This window comes from Hyperolius riggenbachi, chromosome 2 (genome assembly GCF_040937935.1).
Source record: "Hyperolius riggenbachi isolate aHypRig1 chromosome 2, aHypRig1.pri, whole genome shotgun sequence".
Lineage (NCBI taxonomy): Eukaryota > Metazoa > Chordata > Amphibia > Anura > Hyperoliidae > Hyperolius > Hyperolius riggenbachi.
Window position 1 is genome coordinate 496,564,572 of NC_090647.1, and position 22,147 is coordinate 496,586,718.

At 43.0% G+C, this 22,147-nt stretch overlaps 1 protein-coding gene across 3 annotated transcripts in view; it reads right to left on the reverse strand.

Annotated features, from left to right (window-relative positions):
• Positions 1-11,931: 11,931 nt before the first annotated feature.
• Positions 11,932-22,147, reverse strand: part of ITSN1 (intersectin 1) — a 207,028-nt gene continuing 196,812 nt past the window's right edge. For all 3 annotated transcript variants that reach the window (XM_068270440.1, XM_068270439.1, XM_068270438.1), the window contains 6 exons: positions 20,412-20,624; positions 17,855-17,976; positions 16,239-16,321; positions 15,226-15,309; positions 14,806-14,979; positions 11,932-13,908 (listed from right to left, as the gene is read on the reverse strand). In XM_068270440.1, coding sequence (XP_068126541.1) covers positions 13,760-13,908; positions 14,806-14,979; positions 15,226-15,309; positions 16,239-16,321; positions 17,855-17,976; positions 20,412-20,624 — 825 coding nt within the window. In that variant the 3' untranslated portion in view covers positions 11,932-13,759. The remainder of the gene's footprint in view (positions 13,909-14,805; positions 14,980-15,225; positions 15,310-16,238; positions 16,322-17,854; positions 17,977-20,411; positions 20,625-22,147) is intronic.

Below are 22,147 nucleotides of genomic sequence, written 5' to 3' on the forward strand. Positions count from 1 at the left end.
GTCACAAGTTAGCGGAAAATGACACTTTGTGAAAAAAAACTATTAAAATCAATTTCCGCTAACTTGTGACAAAAAAATAAAAACTTCTATGAACTCACCATACTCCTAACGGAATACCTTGGGGTGTCTTCTTTCTAAAATGGGGTCATTAGTGGGGTTCCTATACTGCCCTGGCATTTTAGGGGCCCTAAACCGTGAGGAGTAGTCTTGAAACAAAAATGACCTGTGAAATCCTAAAGGTACTCATTGGACTTTGGGCCCCTTAGTGCAGTTAGGGTGCAAAAAAGTGCCACACATGTGGTATCGCCGTACTCGGGAGAAGTAGTACAATGTGTTTTGGGGTGTATTTTTACACATACCCATGCTGGGTGGGAGAAATACCTCTGTAAATGACAATCTTTTGATTTTTTTTACACACAATTGTCCATTTACAGAGGTATTTCTCCCACCCAGCATGGGTATGTGTAAAAATACACCCCAAAACACATTGTACTACTTCTCCCGAGTATGGCGATACCACATGTGTGGCACTTTTTTGCACCCTAACTGCGCTAAAGGGCCCAAAGTCCAATGAGTACCTTTAGGATTTCACAGGTCATTTTGCGACATTTGGTTTCAAGACTACTCCTCACGGTTTAGGGCCCCTAAAATGCCAGGGCAGTATAGGAACCCCACAAATGACCCCATTTTAGAAAGAAGACACCCCAAGGTATTCCGTTAGGAGTATGGTGAGTTCATAGAAGATTTTATTTTTTGTCAAAAGTTAGCGGAAATTGATTTTAATTGTGTTTTTTCACAAAGTGTCATTTTCCGCTAACTTGTGACAAAAAATAAAATCTTCTATGAACTCGCCATACTACTAACGGAATACCTTGGGGTGTCTTCTTTCTAAAATGGGGTCATTTGTGGGGTTCCTATACTGCCCTGGCATTTTAGGGGCCCTAAACCGTGAGGAGTAGTCTTGAAACGAAATTTCTCAAAATGACCTGTGAAATCCTAAAGGTACTCATTGGACTTTGGGCCCTTTAGCGCAGTTAGGGTGCAAAAAAGTGCCACACATGTGGTATCGCCGTACTCAGGAGAAGTAGTATAATGTGTTTTGTGGTGTATTTTTACACATACCCATGCTGAGTGGGAGAAATATCTCTGTAAATGGACAATTGTGTGTAAAAAAAATTAACAAATTGTCATTTACAGAGATATTTCTCCCACCCAGCATGGGTATGTGTAAAAATACACCCCAAAACACATTATACTACTTCTCCTGAGTACGGCAATACCACATGTGTGGCACTTTTTTGCAGCCTAACTGCGCTAAGGGGTCCAAAGTCCAATGAGCACCTTTAGGCTTTACAGGGGTGCTTACAATTTAGCACCCCCCAAAATGTCAGGACAGTAAACACACCCCACAAATGATCCCATTTTGGAAAGTAGACCCTTCAAGGTATTCAGAGAGGGGCATGGTGAGTCCGTGGCAGATTTCATTTTTTTTTGTCGCAAGTTAGAAGAAATGGAAACTTTTTTTTTTTTTTTTTTTCCTCACAAAGTGTCATTTTCCGCTTACTTGTGACAAAAAATAATATCTTCTATGAACTCACTATGCCTCTCAGTGAATACTTTGGGATGTCTTCTTTCCAAAATGGGGTCATTTGGGGGGTATTTATACTATCCTGGAATTCTAGCCCCTCATGAAACATGACAGGGGGTCAGAAAAGTCAGAGATGCTTGAAAATGGGAAAATTCACTTTTGGCACCATAGTTTGTAAACGCTATAACTTTTACCCAAACCAATAAATATACACTGAATGGTTTTTTTTTTATCAAAAACATGTTTGTCCACATTTTTCGCGCTGCATGTATACAGAAATTTTACTTTATTTGAAAACTGTCAGCACAGAAAGTTAAAAAAATCATTTTTTTGCCAAAATTCATGTCTTTTTTGATGAATATAATAAAAAGTAAAAATCGCAGGAGCAATCAAATAGCATCAAAAGAAAGCTTTATTAGTGACAAGAAAAGGAGCCAAAATTCATTTAGGTGGTAGGTTGTATGAGCGAGCAATAAACCGTGAAAGCTGCAGTGGTCTGAATGGAAAAAAAGTGGCCGGTCCTTAAGGGGGGTAAAGCCCTAGGTCCTCAAGTGGTTAAACCATACCAGTTAACTGTCCTGCTCGACTACAGTAGTATCTGGATCACACACCTGAAACAGGCATGTGGCAAATCCAGTCAGACTACCTGCCCTGCATGCTTCTTCTGGGTCTATGGCTAAACGTAATAGGGGCAGAGGATCAGCAGGAGCGAAAACTTTCATTCCAGCGCAGGAGGAGATTTGGACGCAGCCGGCGCCACCATAGGCCGTAATAGGAATCACGGCTATAGTGGCACACAGTGGGTAACTTCAGCACTGGCAGAAGACTGAGCTAAAGTTACTTATAAAACACTATAATTCGGCCTCCAGCAATAGCCGGAAACCAAATTATTTCATTCCCCACCATCCATGGCGGCCTGGAGGGGGAGTAGTATCTAACGTCGCCGGGAACTTGTGCAGCAGCAGGATGAGCCATACCGGCTGTATCCTGTGCCCAAGTCTCCCGGTGGCGATTCCTCTCATACGCCAGCAGGACAGCCAGGGAACTGGTATTGTTTAAAACTGAATTTCTCCACTGTTACTATACATAAAATGATAGGCTTCTAACACCAGTAATTATTGGCGGCTGAATTTACCACAATGGTGTCAGTTTTACTGTTGTGTGTGATAAAAACTAGGAAAGCAAATAATTCTGAATTGATGCAATTTGTTTACAGCTGTAAAATGGACCAATCAGATGAAGCTGCTGCAGCACCAATCATTTGGTCAATTTTTAAAACTTGCATAAAAATACTGTATCAAATGCTAATTATTTGCATATCGTCTGTCCCAAAACTGAATATCTGGAGAACAGCGGGTGGTTCCTTGAGCCAGAGCTCACCTACTTCACCCAGAGGGCCAGTGTTGTGACTGGCATTATGTAGGTTTTCTGGTGTGTTGGAGATTAGCTTTACATTAGTGCACATGATGGCTTTTTCTTGTGGGTGCAGAGCATGGCCACAGGATGGTCTCATACTTCTCCTATACTGTCATTGTTGATTCCTTGACTCCATACCACTTCACCTTGTGGCCAGTCACCCACTCCTAGCAGCTTTTAGCACCAGTAAGAGATGTGGACCGCACAGATAAGTAGCCTGAAAACCCAGCCTCGTTTCCAGCGTAAAACTTTTGGCCGCACACACAGCCCCTCCTAGGCGACATTACGTGAAAAAAAAAAAAAACAGTAAGACTGATCATGTGACCGACGCTAACTGATCAGTTTGGGTATTCGCTGCTTTGTTATAACTGAAATGTGCTACTACCACAGATTAGAGGCCTGTCAAGGAAAACAAAGACATTTTATGGTACTTGCCTGGCTTTTTATTTTGCATAAAAAAACATTCCATGTGTTGCCTGGAGTAAATGAAATAGCTGTACATAAAGATATCTGGGTAGTCTTCAGCAGAAACCAAAAGTGAACGGTGTACCCTCCAAACAGTCCTCTGGGCAATGGCTCCAGTTGGTCAGACACCAGCTGTTTCACGCTTTGCAGCACAGTTTCTGAAAAAGCAAACCTGAATCTTTATTCACTAATCTTCAGTGAACAAGTATTCCAATCTCATTGAAATATAGTTTTCATAGCTTCTTTGGCTTGAGCAAGGATGGTTCCCATTCTAAACTGCAATTGGCCGTAGCATCTAGGCTTGCTTCACATATAAATCTGTACATGTCCAGTACTGTCCTGTTAGTTTTGCATCAGTTGGAAATGTACACTTTATGTGTGAACACAACCATAGAAACACATACAAAACTGTTCACTGATGCTTGGTGAATAAAGAATCAGGTTTGCTTATGTACTGTATGTGTACTTATTAAACGTAATGTTAATTAAGGCTATATCAGTGCAGTCTGACTCTGAAGCCTCTTTTTTTTACCATTTTTTTTTTAATTTAGTCCTGTTCAGCATTATCTTCTAAATGCATTCCCGCGGCAGACAGTGATTTATACCAGAGAAATAGACCTGCAAAGTTCCACGACTTTGCAGGTCGCAGATTCTGCTGCCCTTGGGAGGCAGTGCTTGGTGCTGTAGGTCTGCTTCCTGTCCAGTCAATCTCTGCCTCTCCCCACCCCACTCAGTGAAAGAAGACAGAGGGGTGGGGAGAGGCGGAGATTGACTAGAATAGAGGCAGAGCTGCTGCGTACAGCTCTGCCTCTACCAGGAAGGAGGATCTGCAGAGTCCAGGAACTTTGATGGGCTATTCCTCTGGTATAAAATACTCGTTCTGCCACGGGAATGCAGCAAATCCACTTAGAATGTAATGCTGAACAGAACTAAATAAAAAAAACAGGTAAAAAAAAAAAAGAGACTTCAGAGACTCTAAGTAGATAAATTCTGCAATCTGGGTGCCGGCAATAGCCGGACTCCAAATTACATGGCCAAAGGAGAAAATTAGGTAATCAGTAGAGGAATATATTTATTATGTTCCCTGAGATTACCTAGTGCAGGGAGAGCAGTCTCTCAGCTTCTCCCTGCACCCAATTTACATGCGGCCGGAACGTATGTACTCCTTAGGCAGCAGTTCGGATTGCTATAGACCCACTGCGTGAATCTCAGCTGAGCAGCGTGTTCGGGAGGAGAGAGATACCACAGAACAGCAATGGTGGTCCAGCAAGGGAAATCCAACTTTCTCCATCACTGAAGGGGGTCTGATGATGAGGACAACATGATCAAGAAGTGTACACACTTTCGCCCAACACAGTCCCTAACGATTGATAGAAAATCTAAGGTGTGTATGTAGCTGTAAACCACAAAAAAAGTTATCAAACCCTAAACTGCCTTGTTTTTCTTTGGATATAGAGTAGAGATAGTCAATGAGATGCAAATAATTCCAATTTATGTGCAAACTGCATGTGGCCTTGAATTAGGACAAACAAATGCATGTCTTGCCGATTTTGATTGGCCCAGTTCCAAGCCCCATACAATTAGTATTAATAAATGTGAAGCAATGCTAAGAAACCCAAAATGTTACAAACTCACCTATGCAGAGAGTAGGCTCTGGTTCCTTTAGAGCCTTCTCTGTCTCCACTCGGTGTCTTCGTCACATAGATGTCTCGGTTCAAACGTGTCGCCTCCAGGAGCCCATGGAGGGCTTTGAAAGCACTTGTGTCCCCGAGTGCTTCCGAAGATGGGCGGCTCTGTACTGCGAGTTCTGAAAGTCTTCGGAAGTACGATGGACACAATTGCTTCCGAGGGTCTCCAAAGGCGTACTCAACCAGTTGATCAAATTCCTGCACTGGGGGTGACAGCGCTGGAACGAAGACACTGTCTTCGGTCTGGAAAGGCTCTATAAGCATACATGTCAAACTCCAGCCCCCGGGACAAATCTGGCCCTCAGAGACCTTAAATTTGGCTCCCAAGTGGTTTCCCCACTTTGCATTATGTTTGGCCCACTCTAGACCACCAGGGAATCTATATTGGAGGTGAAGCCCTAGAACACCAGGGAAGCCATATGGAAGAGGTAGGGGAAGTAACTAAACACTAGGGAACTGTATAGGGAAGGGTGGGGGCCACTAGACACCAAGGGAACTCTAAAGGTGAGGGAGGACCACTAGACATCAGGGAACAGAATAGGGGAGACACCAGGGAACTGTGTAGGGGTTGGAGAGGGCCCATTAGACACCAGGGAACATTATAAGGGAGGAATGTGCCCAGTAGACATTGAGTTTTGCACGTGACTAAGACCAGTGTTCAATTTCAGTCCACTTTGTATTTGAGTTTGACACCCCTGCTCTATAGTATCCAGAGCCTTCCTCCTCCATAAGAAGCTATATAACTTTTTTTTGCCTTACATTTACTTAATATTTGCATACAAGCCAGAATTATTTGCATCTCATTGACCATCTCTGACAACGAGATGGATAGACCAGAACCTTCACAGAGAATGTATCGATCATGATCCACATAGGAGGACAGACCAATCATCTGGTTTTGTGTTGGCAGATCAGGAAAAATGGTCATTTTGATGGTATGATCTCTGCACTGGAGGCCCTGAGAGGGGTAATGCGGATACACGGATGGCAATAAGAGGCTGCTTCCCCTTAACAACTGAAATGCCAATTAGGATTAGCGACACCACACTACACACGAGATTATTATGAGAGTTCTAGCAGAAATCAGATTTGGATAGATGTAACCCATCACATATTCATAGTTCTGTAGAGCTCCATGCAGTACAAAACTCCCAGTGTGCTGATTGACCTGCTGCTGATATAACACTGATATTCCACAAGTTCCATTCATAGCCAGTCTATTTTGCCATATTGTCTGATTCCATGGGAAACATTAAAAACTGCCACACACAAAATTTCAACGAAACGTGGTGGAAAAATCGGCATATATCAGCTTTGGGTCAGTGGCTTTGTACTGCATTCAGCACTAGCAGATCTGATTAAGGCCCAATCAAATCTGGTGTTCTGTGACATCATGCAATCCCCAAGGAAACTGACCTGAATACAATTTAGATCGACCCTTGAGGGATTGAATTTAGTTTGGTCCATTAATGGTTGTGAACCAGTCCTGAATCCAACAGTTACAAAATAACCTAACTGTAAGTTCTTGGTAGAACAGACTTTCAACAATCTTTAATACAGAACATAATGGCCGCCGGAGGCCTAGCTAATGCATTTGTGCATCGGTAAACATAAATCAGCAGGACTGCAACTTTTACATAGAAACAAAATACTTATAGGTAAAAGCCGGAATATGGCAAACAAATTACATGCTTCTTAATGGAAATTATTCCCTCAAATGTGACCAAATGTATGGCAAAGAACCTTTCCTCAATAAAACAAGAAAAAAAAACAAACAGAAAAAAGTGAGTGCAAAATTCAACACTGTCCCTAATAAATAAAAGGCTAAAAATATTTAAGTATGAAATGTAAACTTTGATGATTTTGAACTTCTACAAAGTTTCAAAATAAGTTATAGTACAGTGGTCTGTAGTTATGCCCCTCCCCCACACACTAGATCACAGACCGGTAACCTGGAGTTGCTCCATCTGCTGAAGTAAACTTCCCAGACTTCCCTGGGGCTCGGAGCTCAACAACAGCTAGAAGGAAGCAGGTTAATGAGGTCTAGTGAACATGTTAATTTTGTGCAATGGTGTGTCCACTCTGGACTATAAACAATATATATGGTATTGCCTAGAGGGCTAAAAAGCATTTATAGGAATTGCCATAGTGGCATACGTACCATATTAAAACACACGTACCTTATACAATGTCAATAAGTTAAACATCAGACTCTACGGCAGTATACAGTAGTCTCACTGGTAAAAACCCTGCCTGTACCCTAGAGCGGGCTTGGGCAGTCAGAAATCTCCCACAATCCTCTGCAGCAGAGTCACACAGACTAGCTGAAGCGCTGACCTGCCTGTCCGTCCATGTCACAGCTAGGAAGCGCCCCTGCAGGAGTTGCGGCACATTTCAAAGTTCATGTTAATATCTGACCGTTAAACACAGAGAAAGGCCATTTTGTGACGCGCAAGACGAGGCTGCTAAAGAACTAGCTAAGTTGCTAAGACACAGAGCACAAAATGGCTGCCTCAGCTGTATGTTGGTAACAGGCTTGCCCAAGAAAAAACTGACCAAATCAGCACAATTCACTCAAGATAATTTGTCAGTAAAAAAAGATTTTAGACTGACAAATAATGACCAAAATAGCAAAGACAGTTTGGCTACCTTAATATCACGGCCCAGAACTTTCTTAATAAAATGATGCAGCAATGTGCAAATGGCAGTCACACAAACCAGACATTAGATAAGGGGGTGATTTTTTTATTAGCTGCTTTCACACTTTGCAACAGACCAGTCGGTCACCAAACCAGTTTGATTTGAATATTATTGATGTGGACCCTGGTAAAGTCCTAGGTTTCATAATGGGAATGATGCAGTGGAATAATGGCAGGGGCTGATTTTCAGGGACACTGAAGCTTGATGAGCCCCACATGAACCATTTCCTTTAAGATCTAGTCAGAGACTTCTACATGTGGCTGATCCTTCAGTCTTGTGATGGCAACTTCTATGAGAAAATGTGAGGAACATAGATGAAGACACAATTCATAGACGCCTTGCCAGGTGAACTTACATAGTCGTCACTCCACTTTCTAGAATGATGTCATCCATCCAGAGCATAGTACACTCTCCCTGTGAACCAATTGAAGCAGACAAGCTGAATGTCACCTGATCTTGGTGACTGCTGCAATTGGGAGTCTCCTGATGTCCACAGGTAGAGCTCACCGGCCAGCACTTGAGATCCGCACCAGCTATTTGTAACTACAGGGCAATATTAGCCACCAATAATGTCTTGCAAAAGCATAGTGGTTGCTTTGTTCCACCAAATGTGGCAAGATGTCTCATAATACTTCTGGTCTCTATCTTCCCCTCTGGAGCGCTGTATTCAACCGAAGCATCAACCACAAGATACACTATTCAGATGCCTGGAGCCTGGCTCCATCTTGACTAATCAAACAGGCTAATGGCAAGCAGGAGGAGCCAAAGCTTCTGCCTTGCTGTATTTTGTCTTAGTTGGTCTCTGCTCTAGTGCATGGATTATGTAGCTGCTTGTTCTACATTCCAGCACAATGTTCCTCAAACTCGCCGGGCAGATGACCACACAAACCATCATGGACAATAGGGTAATCCCATTTTAAAGCCTCCCTTAAGCACAACTACAGGTGAGCTCTGGTATTGCCACTTGTGTGATGATCTTGCAGTAGTTATTTTTACTTTGGAATGTGTGTGTTTGGTCCACTAAATTAAAATAATCTACTAAATTGGCTTTGTACGCAGTGATGGCTCTATGGATATGTCTGAAAAAACATGAAAAATTCTGCCATTTCAAGCTGCCCATCGAGGCTTGGGCCACCTGGTAACTTCATTGGTGTCATTGCAGTTACACTTTTAGACCACCTTTGACCTGGCAGCAGACATGGTAGATTAATCTGCAGATGGTAGGATTAGCTCATCTACACAGAACAGAAGAAGAATGTCCGCTGAAATGATCTTTTCATCTAGTTTTGGCCAACACATTTTTGACCAAATAGGTCCTATTGCAGTGATGAATAGAGTTTTTCTCCATCAAAGAATCCATCAATGGGGGATGCTGATATAATCTGTGTTTCCAATGACTGCATTGTTTATAGAGAACCGGGAATGCCGATGCAGCGATTATACAATGCGGTAAGTGTAGTTTTGCCATCAGGTACTTTGCCATAGAAAATTATACTTGGCCAAAAAAAAATCCATCTGAATAGTTCAAGTTTTTAGTCCAGAAGATCTTCTTTTGTTCTGTAATCAGCCAGTTTAGATGCAGAATCAATCATATCTATGGGAACCAACAGACATGTCAGGCCCATCCACCCTCTTCTGTGTCAGGTCTGTCTCTCCTCCACCCTACTGATCCTGGCTGAGCCTTCAGACTTACGTTAATACATAAAGTATAAAGAGTAGGGATGGAGAGGAGATGTGGATAAAATACCATCAGCAATGGCAGATTTTGGAGGAATGGTGCAAAGAGTGATGAGCCCAATCACAGTCATGTGACCCCAGCAGTCTGTGTCACCGCCATTTGTACCGTAAATACAACCTTTGTACCGTTACATGCTAGGCGTGTATATCAAAGGCAGCCACCTAGAATACAGCTTATAGAGGGAAAAAAAACTATTGTACCAATTTGTACCTTATGCTAAATTTGTGTTCCTCCTTTTACAAGGATCTTTCACAGAAATGAAGCCATCATCTTTTAAGATTGTGCAGATATATGTTTACAGGAGTGTTTGTTATATGATTAACCTCCTTAGCGGTAATCCCGAGTCAGGCTTGGGACGGAAATCCGCAGCTCAGAGTAATTTCATGCCTGAGTGAGTTCTATGCAGGAGCTGCTGCAGATCTCTCTGTTCGTTTTTAGGGTCTAAAAGCTTGTGAAAAAATGTTACGGCTTTTAGACCCTCAATCTGGAAATACGCATAACACCAATGAGGTTAAATGGCTTATCTATGGACTGATTTTAAAACTGTGTAGCATGAAAAGTTTTCTGTTCCCGTACGGTTCCACCAGAATAAAAAAGCTAAATAAATCTAATTAAAGTGAAACTTCAAATACAACACTTAGCATAGAGTTGCAGAGAGGAGTTGGAACCTCAGTCTGGTAATTATGGCTGTCTGTGTAACTGTTGGTGAGATTTCCTGTCTCTTCCTGTCCAACTAAACATCTATTTGACTACAGGAAGTGATCCAAAATGTCCACAACAGTGACATAACTTGCAATGAAAATCTGTAGTTAGTGAGTGTTGGCGCAGGTATATTCAAGAATACTTAACATTTCTTAAAATGAGACCCCAATCTATAATGCAGTACTGATTTTATCCTCATTTTATAATGTTGATATGTCTCCTGCTGTATACAGTAGATGGTATAATCTGTGCTTGCACTGATAGTAAACTAGCCACATTGTGTGTTGATCTCTGATTGAAATCTGAACTGGTAAACTGTTATCCACTACTTGTTTATCTTCACTGCTTATCATCATTTTGGAGCACTTACCAGCACTTCAGCAGCCACTGAAAACCTAGTGGTAACAGCTAACATCAGTAAAGCATGTATGCTACATTATTCATCAGAGCCTACATTTTACAACATTTAACCACACTAAAAGAGGAACTGTAGTGACCGGAACGTAATAAATTATCTAGGACTAGTTGACCTAAGCCCGTTTAAAAATGGGCTCTAGGTCTCTGACACCGCCGCATGTTAGTGCACATGCGCACTCGTCCGCCCGGCTCTCTGGCCCCGTCCTCCTGTCCCAATGGCTGTCCGTGCTGCACATGCGCAGTAGCACAGACTCACGGACAGGATGACACAGGAACACGGGGGTTTTATTAGATAGGATACCAATTTTACCTTAAAGGACACCAGAGGTAAAATGTTAAAGATTAGTTTAGTTACTTGGGGCTTCTTCCAGCTCTTAGCAGTCCTAGCATGCCGCTAGCCCCTCTTAAAGACTGCTGACCACAGCTGTGGTCAAGAGCTATTGCCCATTTGGCAGGGAGCATTCTGCGCTTGCGCAGTTTGTTTGTGAGCTGTGCAAGCTAAGACCGCTCCACGCAATGGAAGTGCAATCAAGAGATGCGCTCGGATGCACATGTGCAAGAGCTTGAGGCCAGTGGCCACAGCTGTGGTTGATGCTCTTTCAGAGGGGCTAGTGGTGCACCTGAGGGCAGCGGAACTACATCGAGGCATAACAGACTGCAGGGGCTGAAAGAAGTAAGTAAATCTAATCTTTACCTTTTCACCTCGGATGTCCTTTAACTATCCTGGTTTCAGCATCATAAACACCTCATTCTATATACTGCTGTATATTTTTATGTAACCCCGCGTTCCTAGTGAGGTTTTGCCCAGGCTATGACATCATACAGTCTTCTGCCCCAGAGCACACTGTAAGATCAGATGATGTTCCTTAACCACCCTGGCGTTCTGATTAAATCGCCAGGGTGGCTGCGGGAGGGTTTTTTTTAAATAAAAAAAAAACTATTTCATGCAGCCAACTGAAAGTTGGCTGCATGAAAGCCCACTAGAGGGCGCTCCGGAGGCGATCTTCCGATCGCCTCCGGCGGCAAGAGATAACACGGAAGGCCGCAATGAGCGGCCCTCCGTGTTTCGCTTCCCTCGTCGCCATGGCGACGAGCGGAGTGACGTCATGGACGTCAGCCGACGTCTTGACGTCAGCCGCCTCCGATCCAGCCCTTAGCGCTGGCCAGAACTATTTGTTCCGGCTACGCTGGGCTCGGGCGGCTGGGGGGACCCTCTTTCGCCGCTGCACGCGGCAGATCGCCGCGCTACAGCGGCGATCAGGCAGCACACGCGGCTGGCAAAGTGCCGGCTGCGTGTGCTGCTTTTTATTTCGTGCAAATCGGCCCAGCAGGGCCTGAGCGGCAGCCTCTGGCGGTGTTGGACGAGCTGAGCTCGTCCAGACCGCTCAGCAGGTTAAACATTCCACAGTCATTCACCTTGCCAGCAGTAAAGATGCCAGTAGCACTGATATATTTAACAATGTAAGTCGGGGTGGGGTAACATTTATCAATGGGCAAACACTGATTAAATAATTCATAAATTAATATTGTAAAAGCATAGTATAAGCAATTTTATACAGTTAAGTTCCTTTGTAAGTGTACACAATGTGGTTATAATGTCTTAAAGTGAGGCTCTGATCACTAATGCAATATAGCGGTTCTCGTATTATTAATCTAAACCCAATTTAAAAATAAACAGATGCCACCCCAACTGTGTATAGTAAACATGGCAAGCTGTATGCCTTGCTGTATAATGAGGATGATTTGCACAGGGAGCACAATGGAGTGTAGAGGAACACATTACAACCAGGGAGAGGAGACAGAACTCTACATTCAGTAGGGAACATTTTAGAAGCTAATTAGGCATCTGCACACACTACAGCCACTTTACTATCAATATAAAATGAAGTAAAATCAGCTACGAAAATACAGTGCTGCATACTGGGTCTTACTGTCTTTATGTTTGTTGCACAACACTCACTGGAAAAGACTGAGAGAAAATATGTGCAGTGGAGACATAATTAGTAATAAAAACCGTGACAAAGGTTCCGCCCTTCCACTCGTCAACTGAAAAAAAAAAAGGGAAAACAAAAAGTTTTGGCCAAGTTACACTTTAAATTAATAAAACTTTCTGTCCCTCTTCAAGGAACCTGGGCAATAGAAAGCAAGCATATCATGATAAGATACATAAATCAGAGGTCAATTTTAGTAAAAACTACGTGTACTATTTTTCAGCAGGACTTGGAGCAGATGTGAGTAAAAGTGATAGTACACGAGCTTCCCTATTGGTCCGTGAGGTAATCCATCACACTAAATGACTAATGGGAAGGCTGGAGAGCTCAAATAAGTGCTTCTTCCTCATGACATTTCCTCTCGACACTCTTAGCAGTACTTCTACTGGGAGTGGCTCTCCAACACACACAATTTTGCTATGCGGTTTTCACTGTAGGTAACCTAAATTTAGGTATTTTATCATCAAATAATATTATTGCCCAAGTCTACTCCAAAGACCCTTTAAAATACTGTGGAGTGTTAAGTGAGATTCTATGGAGTCTCTGAGCACTGTGGGACTTGGTCTCTACATTATTTTGGTCACATATGCTACATTTCTCCAGGCCTCTCATGATTCTGCAGCTGGTGCTGAACTACAACTTCCAGGATGACACGCCTCACCGTTTTTTTCCTTAGCAGCAGGGAATCATGGGTCGCCGAGCCTGAATCCTTCTTCAGAGTGGTCCCTCTCCAACTCTCAATGGCAAGGGTCCCTTTGATGTAAAGGCGGAGTTATCGACGCAGAGGAAGTCAGAACATTTTCTCAATGTTCCTATCACAGCACAGGTCATCGGTATCCGGGAAAGAATAACACACCTGCCTAAAATCTAAAATGGAGTCCCACATATAAAACACAGACGACATTTTCTTAGAAAATGGCAATCCCAATTAAAAATAGGTGACCGCAGAGCAACGATGTCATATCTGGGTTTGGCGACGACCATCATGAAGGCCTCTGCGGACGCGACGCAGAGGGTCAGGAGAGGAGGAGGACGCGGCTTGTGCAAATCCTTCTTACGGCTCATCAAACAGCTGCAAGTCCAGCCGAACGACGATCTCACCTGTCGGGACCTCGTGCAGCAGCAGACATTTCGTGACAGGACCCTTCGAGCCTTGGTCTTTCTTAATGTCAGATACCCGAATTTCTGTCCGTCCCAGAAAATCTAGAGAAAGAGGTTAAAATAACAAGGTCAAAAGTTTATTTTCTTAACATGAAAAGGAATCTAAAGCTCCCATACACAAACACTCAACAGCGGGCTTTTATGCATCACAATTATCAAACAACTTTTGTTGTGAAACAAGTTGAACAACCAAAAAAAAAGTTGTTTGCTATTGTTCACACAACTGATAAGACCGCAATCCAACAGTTGGATTGACATCTTATCAGTCTTATCAGTTGTGTGGAACAATAGCAAGCAACTTTTTTGGGGTTGTTCAACTTGTTTTATATGTGTATGGCCCAACCTGCAAGCCGCTGGACAGATCTACCCAACCATAGTGACACCAATTCCACTGTTCATGCCGCTCACCGGCCTGCTGCGTGATGTCACGCATACACCACTCGCGTCATCCCCGCTGCATATCAACACAGCACTTCATCAGCTATACAGTTGATGCGTGTGTGCAGCCCAGAAATGTCACCCAAGGGGATTTGCTCCTGAGACCCGATGGGCGACATCAGTTGGGCATGTGTACGGGCTCTTAGTTAGACCGTTGGCTGTATTCACAAAAACATCTGTGCATCCTCTTCAGCTCATTGAAGAAGACGCTTTGAGAGAGAGCGATGAAACATCCTACCGAACATAAACATAGTATCCCACTGAAGTTACAGGTCTTTTTCTTTGGCTATGACCAGAATACATAAGATGTTTCACAACATTATCGTGAGGTAACAGTTTTTATAAATTGTCCATCATATGTTCTTACTAACAGTTGGTGTCACATTCCCTTATCTACCAATCAGGTTCAGCCGTACCAGGAGAGCCCGCGTTTGACTGGTATCTGTGAGGAAACCGCTCCAACTCTGATAGGCCAGGCCTGCAGTATACACTTGTACTAACCGTCTGGAGAAAACTGATCCCTTTCAAAGACGGTGATACAGAGGACATCCTGCTCCAGGTCTTTGATGAAGAACTGGCAGTTGGAATTCCACTTGGGGTTCAGGGTGTCCTGGATGGTCTTAGTGATGTGACACTGGGAGCCCATGGTAATCTCACAGTATGGATTACTTTTCCCTGGACAGGAGAGAACACACATCAGTATGACGATACAGACAATACAGATCTACAAACTGCTAAAGCAGGTCTAAATAAAAACAGTGTTCATAAATGTTCAGGTAGATCCAGCTATGCAATATTTAAATGCACTTATTAGCCTGATAGATATTAGAATTCGCTTTGCTCAATTCTGTGTTTAGTCTGGTTTTAAATTCCATTGGTTGTCTGGTTGTTCTGGTGATGTGACTGGAGACAAGAACTCACCATGTGACCTGCATGGCTTTAACTCAATGCCTTCTACGATGTTCACCATCAGTCTCCCAATGCCGGTGGCTCTCTGAGAACGCACTGAAAAGCAAAATACAGGAATGATTTCACAAAACGCATGTACACGAGGCAACCAGCAGCTATAATCCTAAATGAGCTCAGCATCACTCAAGCCAAAATATTTTCTTATAGAACCCGTGAAGTGATAACATGCTTTGTAGATTAAGCACATGGTAGGCTAGATCAGGGCTTTTCAACCTTGTCCTCAAGTACCACCAACAGTGCATGTTTTGTGGAAATCCACAGAGGTAGTTTATCAGCTCTGCTGAGACACTGATTACCGCACCTGTGCATGTTTGTGGTTTTCTGCAAAACATGTACGGTTGGTGGTACTTGACAGGGTTGGGAAGCCCTGGGCTAGATTGTCGGCTGCTGACCTAGTTTATGGTGCTCGTTTGTCTTCGGGGAACCTCCTGTTCTCCATTCCAAATTTACCCCTCCAACAGCTGTCCAGGAGTTCACTAAGCATTGACGAAGTGATTCTGAATTGGCCATGCCAGAGTTCTGGACCGCACATTCCCAGTGGAAGAATGTGCACTGTTTCTTTCATGCACAAGAGCTTCCTTTTACTGGGCATGCACAGTTCAGATTCACTCATGCACAGCCAACAGCACTTCCTCTAGCTTATTCAATTGACGAGCCAGTCGAATATTAACAGGTTGGGAAACAAGTGGGACCTCGAAAGACAAAGGGCACCATGAACCACCTCTCTCCTATTGACACCAATTTCTGCATCAATTCCATCCGGTAAGACCAGCTGCTGTAATTACCTGAAATCATCTGAAATCAGATCTGCAGTTTTGAAGGGGGGAATACCAGGAGGAAGATCAGGCGAGTGGTGATGTCCAACAGCAGGCCGGAGGTGAGGCACAGCTAGAGTGTTTCCATGTTTCCCAACCTCCATGTGCTGGGCAGCCACATTACAAGGGGGTGAATGACAAGTGTATTACCTAGATAGGCTTTCTCCCTCTTCTTCTTCTCTGTCTCTATGTACAACTCAGAGGCCGCTTTGATCTTCTGCACCCACGCTGTCCTGCAGAGAAGAGCCACATGCATCATTATTGGGTTCTGTGCTTTATCTATAAGTGTACTCCTTCCCTAATGTCTCCAGCCCACTACCCTATAGACTGTAAGCTGGCAAGGGCAGGAACCTCCTCCTAGTGTGTCTTATTCTGCTATCATTTATCATCTGAACCTGTACCAGTGTTGGCGATATCTCAATCCACACGTCAACTATAGAAAATGGTGGGCTGTCCTGGGCTGCCAGTCTAGAAGTAACAGTGGAAGAAAAAATGATCCCCACAATGCCTGAAGAGGAGTTATTTTATTCTGGATGTATCCAGTAAAATGACCAGCGATGACATAAGCTTACATGTTTCCAAACACGTACGCTTATGCGATCGCTGGTCAGTTTATTGGATATGTCCAGAATAAAATTGTGACAATCCAGCCCCCCGATCCCGTCTACAAGACGTTAAAAGACCGGTTGCTGGATCGTCAGAAGGTAGTAATGTGACAGAGCGTGCCAATCCCGTCTAATCTGCTCCCGTTAGCACTCGGGGAATAGTCACACTCGATAGCAGGAAATACGGTGAGCAGACTGGCAATAAAGATTGGTTGCAACGCTGTCAACAATATGTAATGTGACAATCACTAACCAATCCCGTATTACTAGGCCACTGTTGCCATGCAGGTCTCATGCACTAGAGACTTCTGGAGGCAGATTCACTGTGTTTCGTAAACGGTTAAGATTGGTTGGAGGTGCCTATATATGTACAATCCCGATTGTATATACAATCGGTAAACTAAAAATATTGATTTCACACTGGAAATCAGGTTATTTCACTGCCACCCCTCTCCAATTTGATAGGGCAAAGAGACCCAAACGCTATCATAATATGGCAGCCAGCCCAATCACATCCGACATGCTCCAGTCACCGTTCGGGGAATAGTCACTTCTGAAAGCATGAGGACTGTGAGCAGTGTGACGTTAAAGAAAAGCTACTGGTTCCATATATGATGCAATCTCTGTATAGATTTCTGGTTCCTTGAGACTTCATGTTAAAAAAAGGCCTAGCTAATACAGAACTATACCCACTCGGTATCAAACAAAACAGGCGCCGCCATAGACTTTCTTTGAAAATATCAGCAAGCCGGCGCCAAAGGAGAATCCGGCGTCGGGAAGGGGTGGGGTGGGGGGTGTTGGTTAGGGAAGGGGGTGGGGCAGTTAGGTGTCAGGAAGGGTGTTTGGGCACTGCAGGAAGTGAAGAAGGCAACCCCTGCAGGTTCAGAAAGTCACTTCTGCTGGAAACAGCTCTGTATGGGGGATGGTTCATTTTATTTTTAGGGCCAGTTGCAAGACTTCAAGCAACCAGGTAAAAAAAGTAGTCACAAAATAACTTTAATTTGATATTACTTTTCTTCCCTACTATTTAATATTTATTCACTTGCTAGATGCTGAAAATGTATTTTGTAGATAAGATGAGAAAAAGTCTCCTGAGAGAAAACGCAGGAAAGAAGCACATAGAAATCAGGGCCATAGACCATATAAGCTTTGCATGCTTACCTCTCATTGATGCTCTCAGCCCGTAGTGTGTACACCCGATCAATGTGGGAGATATGGAAGATGGGCTCATCTCCTGAGGGATCTGTTGGGAGCTTCACCAGCACTTCATTCAGGAATATCGGCTGCAAACAAATAATACTGTTTACAGTACTCAATAATGCTGCTTACAGTACTCAGACTGCAGATTGATTCACACAGGAGAAGCACAACTTTCAACAAGACCCTGGAGATGAGTAAACCAGACAAACTGCCTGGCTTACTTAAAGGGAACCAGAGTTGAACGATTCACACAAAATAAACATATCAGTTGATAGCTTGTAAAGAATAAATGCTCTACCTGATAATTTCGCCACTCTGGTGTGCCTTTTTGAGCGTTTTTTATCCATTATTGCTCCAGGAAATATCCAATATGGCCACCGGCTCATACCTGTTCTGCTTCCGGGTTATGAGTTGTTCTGGATGTGCTGTCTAGCCTCTGAGACTATAGACAAGCAGGGCTGCTTCAGCCTTTCATCTGTCTGCTTTCATTTGCTGTGTGGCTGCCTGTAGGAAGTGTCTCTCATAGAAATGAAACTGCATACAGTAGATAATGACTGGCTGCACACTGCACACAGATACACTTGTGTGTGTCAGAGCTTCTTTCTCGGCAGCAGCAGCCCCTCCCATGTCAACAGCTCTGAGTATGAAATCTGAGCCAGGAGGGGGCAGGCTTGGGCTTGAAAAGACTCCACATAAGAGTGACTCAGCTATAATGATTCCAGGTCAAACATAGACTGAATCAGTGGATTCTTATCACAGTTGATAACAGATAGATTAGACTGAGAAGAATAAAACTAAAAGCAGGGTAGGTGTTTACTGTCATGTTCCCACTGATAAATGTAATAAAATACATGAGGGTGCTTCGTCTCTGGTTCTCTTTAAAGGACAACTGAAGTGAGAAGAATATGGAGGCTGCCATATTTATTTCATTTTAAATACCAGTTGCCTGGCAGTCTTGCTGGTCTATTTGGCTGCAGTAGTGTCTGAATAACACCAGAACAAGCATGCAGCTGATCTTGTCAGATCTGACAATGTCAGAAACACCTAATCCGCTACATGCGACCATAATTAAAACCCACATATTTTATTTGCCCATTTGTCCCGGTTATTACACCATTTAAATTATGTCCCTATCACAATGTATGGTGCCAATATTTTGTTTGGAAATAAAGGTGCATTTTTTCAGTTTTGCGTCCATCACTATTTACAGACTTATAATTTAAACATTTTTAGTAATATACCCTCTTGACATGCATATAAAAAAAAGTTCAGACCCTTAGGTAACTATTTATGTTTATTTTTTTGATTGTAATTTTATTTATTTTTTGTTAATTTTATTTGGGTATTGTTTGCACGTGTGTATGTACTTGTCGTGCAAAGTCATACAACTCATGTTGGGCGGATGGTCGTGCATGAAGTTGCACGTGTTTATGCACCTTTAATCTCACTCCTGAAACAAGCATACAGAAAATATTGACATTTTGCCAGACATCTGATCTGCTCCATGCTTATTCCAGGTCTATGTCTAGAAGTATTAGAGGCAGAGGATCAGCAGGACAGCCAAGCAACTGGTATTGTTTAAAAGGAAATAAATGGCCGCCTCCATATCCCTCTCACTTCAGGTTCCCTTTAAGAGCTACTACAGACAGTCCCTTACTTACTTACCTTACTTACAAATGGCTCAAGTTACAACATGTCACACATACAAAGTTGTTTTAATGCAGAAAATGTACTGTACTCTTTTTTTTTTAAATATTTTTGTTTATACAATACTGTAACACGTAAAAACTGTTGTGGTAGTAACAAATTAAGAGCACACTGAAAACAACAACAAAAAAAACATTGTTTATACTAAATGTCCAAATCCAGAGTTGTCTGAAGGTAAATCATTTATCAGAGTTTCATTGTTAGAACACCCGACTCGACACACAAAGTCAACTTTCAGACAACCTACTGGAACGAAACCGGTTGTAGGTAGGGGGATCACCCCTATACTACAAAATTACTGACAAGCATAAGACAGAGGGGTCAGAGCACAGAAGGCATGGCTGCTTGCTCTTATTAGGGCTGCATGGCCACAGACCAGACAGAGTTCCCATGCTGACCTCTGTCCATCTGAGGGTTTGGGAAGCCCATGCCTCAGTGGGTCTGAGCGATTTTGTAGGCACAAGGGGACTTATTAGCGGGTGGTTTGGGGCTGATCAGGGAGAGCCTTGTACAGAGTAAGCTCTCCCTGATCAGCCTATTCTGTACATTTTTTACACAAATACAAACCAGGGCTAGTCACAAGAAAAACATGGGAGCTGCAAATGTGACACCCCCCCCCCCCCCAATTACTTTTATTGGTGCTATGCTGATCCTCTGTGCCATTCACACGTATGAGTTCTGACTTCCCACATCTTTAAAGTTGCCCCAAATGTTGGACAGTATCATAAGCTAGAGGATCAGTATGACAGCCAGGCAACCAGCATCTACAAGTTCCGCCAGGTTCCTCGCACAGCAGGTGCCGCTCACTCACCGTCTTGTACATCTTGTACTGCAGATTGGATTTGGGGCTGAACACTTTGTCGTTGCTGGAGGATCCGAGGGGTTTGATGATCTGGGTGAGCAGCAGGAAGTCGTTAAACAGGAAGCCGTATAGCTCCTTATTGCTCTTGGCTTTATAGAGCTTCCCGCTGTGCAGAAACTTCCGAGGACCCAAACAGTTTGTCACGGAGTTGAAAACCAATTGCTACAGTGGAAATAAACACAACACTTCTTAAAGAGAACCTGAACTGAAAATAAAAAGTCAAAATAACCATACACAGGTCATAGTTGCCTCCTGTGTAGTCTACTCCTCAATCTCTTTCTCCTCTCCTGCGTCCCATTTGTCCACTGTGATCAATGAAATTCTCAGTCCTCCATTTTAAAAATGGCCATTACCCCATAACAGCTTCCTGGTCAGCACACTGTTAAACTGTAATATCACCCACTTGAGCCATAGGAAAACATGGACATTACCTTGCACATTCAGTTGTAACTGACAGCTGCTGATAAATAACTAACAGCAGCTGGTATATTTCAGTTCTGACAAAATCTTGTCAGAACTGGAAGGGATCACTGTAAGAAGAAAATGGTGAGTTTCTGAGAGGAACTGACGGTGAGGTTAGTATGTGATATTCATTTGTAGGTTCATCATGTGTTTATTTTAAATAATTTTACTCGCTTCAGGTTCCCTTTAAAGGAACAGGATCTAAATAATAACAACCTACCAGTAAGGCTGAATGCACACTTAGCAGTACAGAGTAACGCCGTGTTTTTATGCATATGCCTTTGTATTGCGTTTTCCATGCGTTTGCATTTTTGTTTCTGCACATGAGGCTTTTTTGTGTTTTGCATGCGTTTTTACGCATTTGCGGTTTGCATACACATATGCGTTTTGTATGCGTTTTTCTATTGCGTTTTATGCAAATCCGTAGGAAGACAACAGGAAGCGGAAATACATTAGAAAACTTTTTTTTAACGCATATATAAAAACGCATATGAAAGGTTGTAATAATGTGCTGCTTGAACCACCCTGATATTAAACGATATACAGCACATCAAATTTTAATTTTGTCTTCTGTCTGGCCAGAAACACATTATTGTGCCATACAGGAGACAAACCTTTATTTGAATACCCACTTGGTATATTACCATACAAGCCACTGTGACAGAGATCTGAAGACTCAGACCTATTCATGCATTGTTGTTAAGAACCTGGTCTATTGAAAATTAACACATGTAACAAAGTCTACCTCTGCCAGTTGTTTACAGAATAACAAATCCTATTGTCTCTGCTGTCTGTACCATGTCTATGCTATTGTTTCAAATACTTTCTATGGGCACTCCGGTCTAATCTGGTTTTTCCCCAACATCAGTGGGTATATAAGATTGACCTGTAAATAAAGATTTCAGATGCTGTTCCACCAACTTAAGTGTTCGTGGTCCGTGTCTCCCAGCTGGAGAGAGGGTATTCACTTGGATTGGGGGAGAACTTTAACCTGGGTTGCAGATTATTCTGCTAAGTCATCTTGTAGCTGCCTCCGATGAAATTGAGCTGACAGTTTGGTGTCGAGAAGTTGGATCCGCCATATACAGTATCGGGTGAGTAATTCTATTTTTTGATTACCACCCTATACTGTCAGAGCGGATTAATAGAACCCAGAAGGAAAGCGCTTCTGTAGCGCCTCTCCCAGGAATCTGATATTCCTAAAGTAAATAGCGGGTCTGATG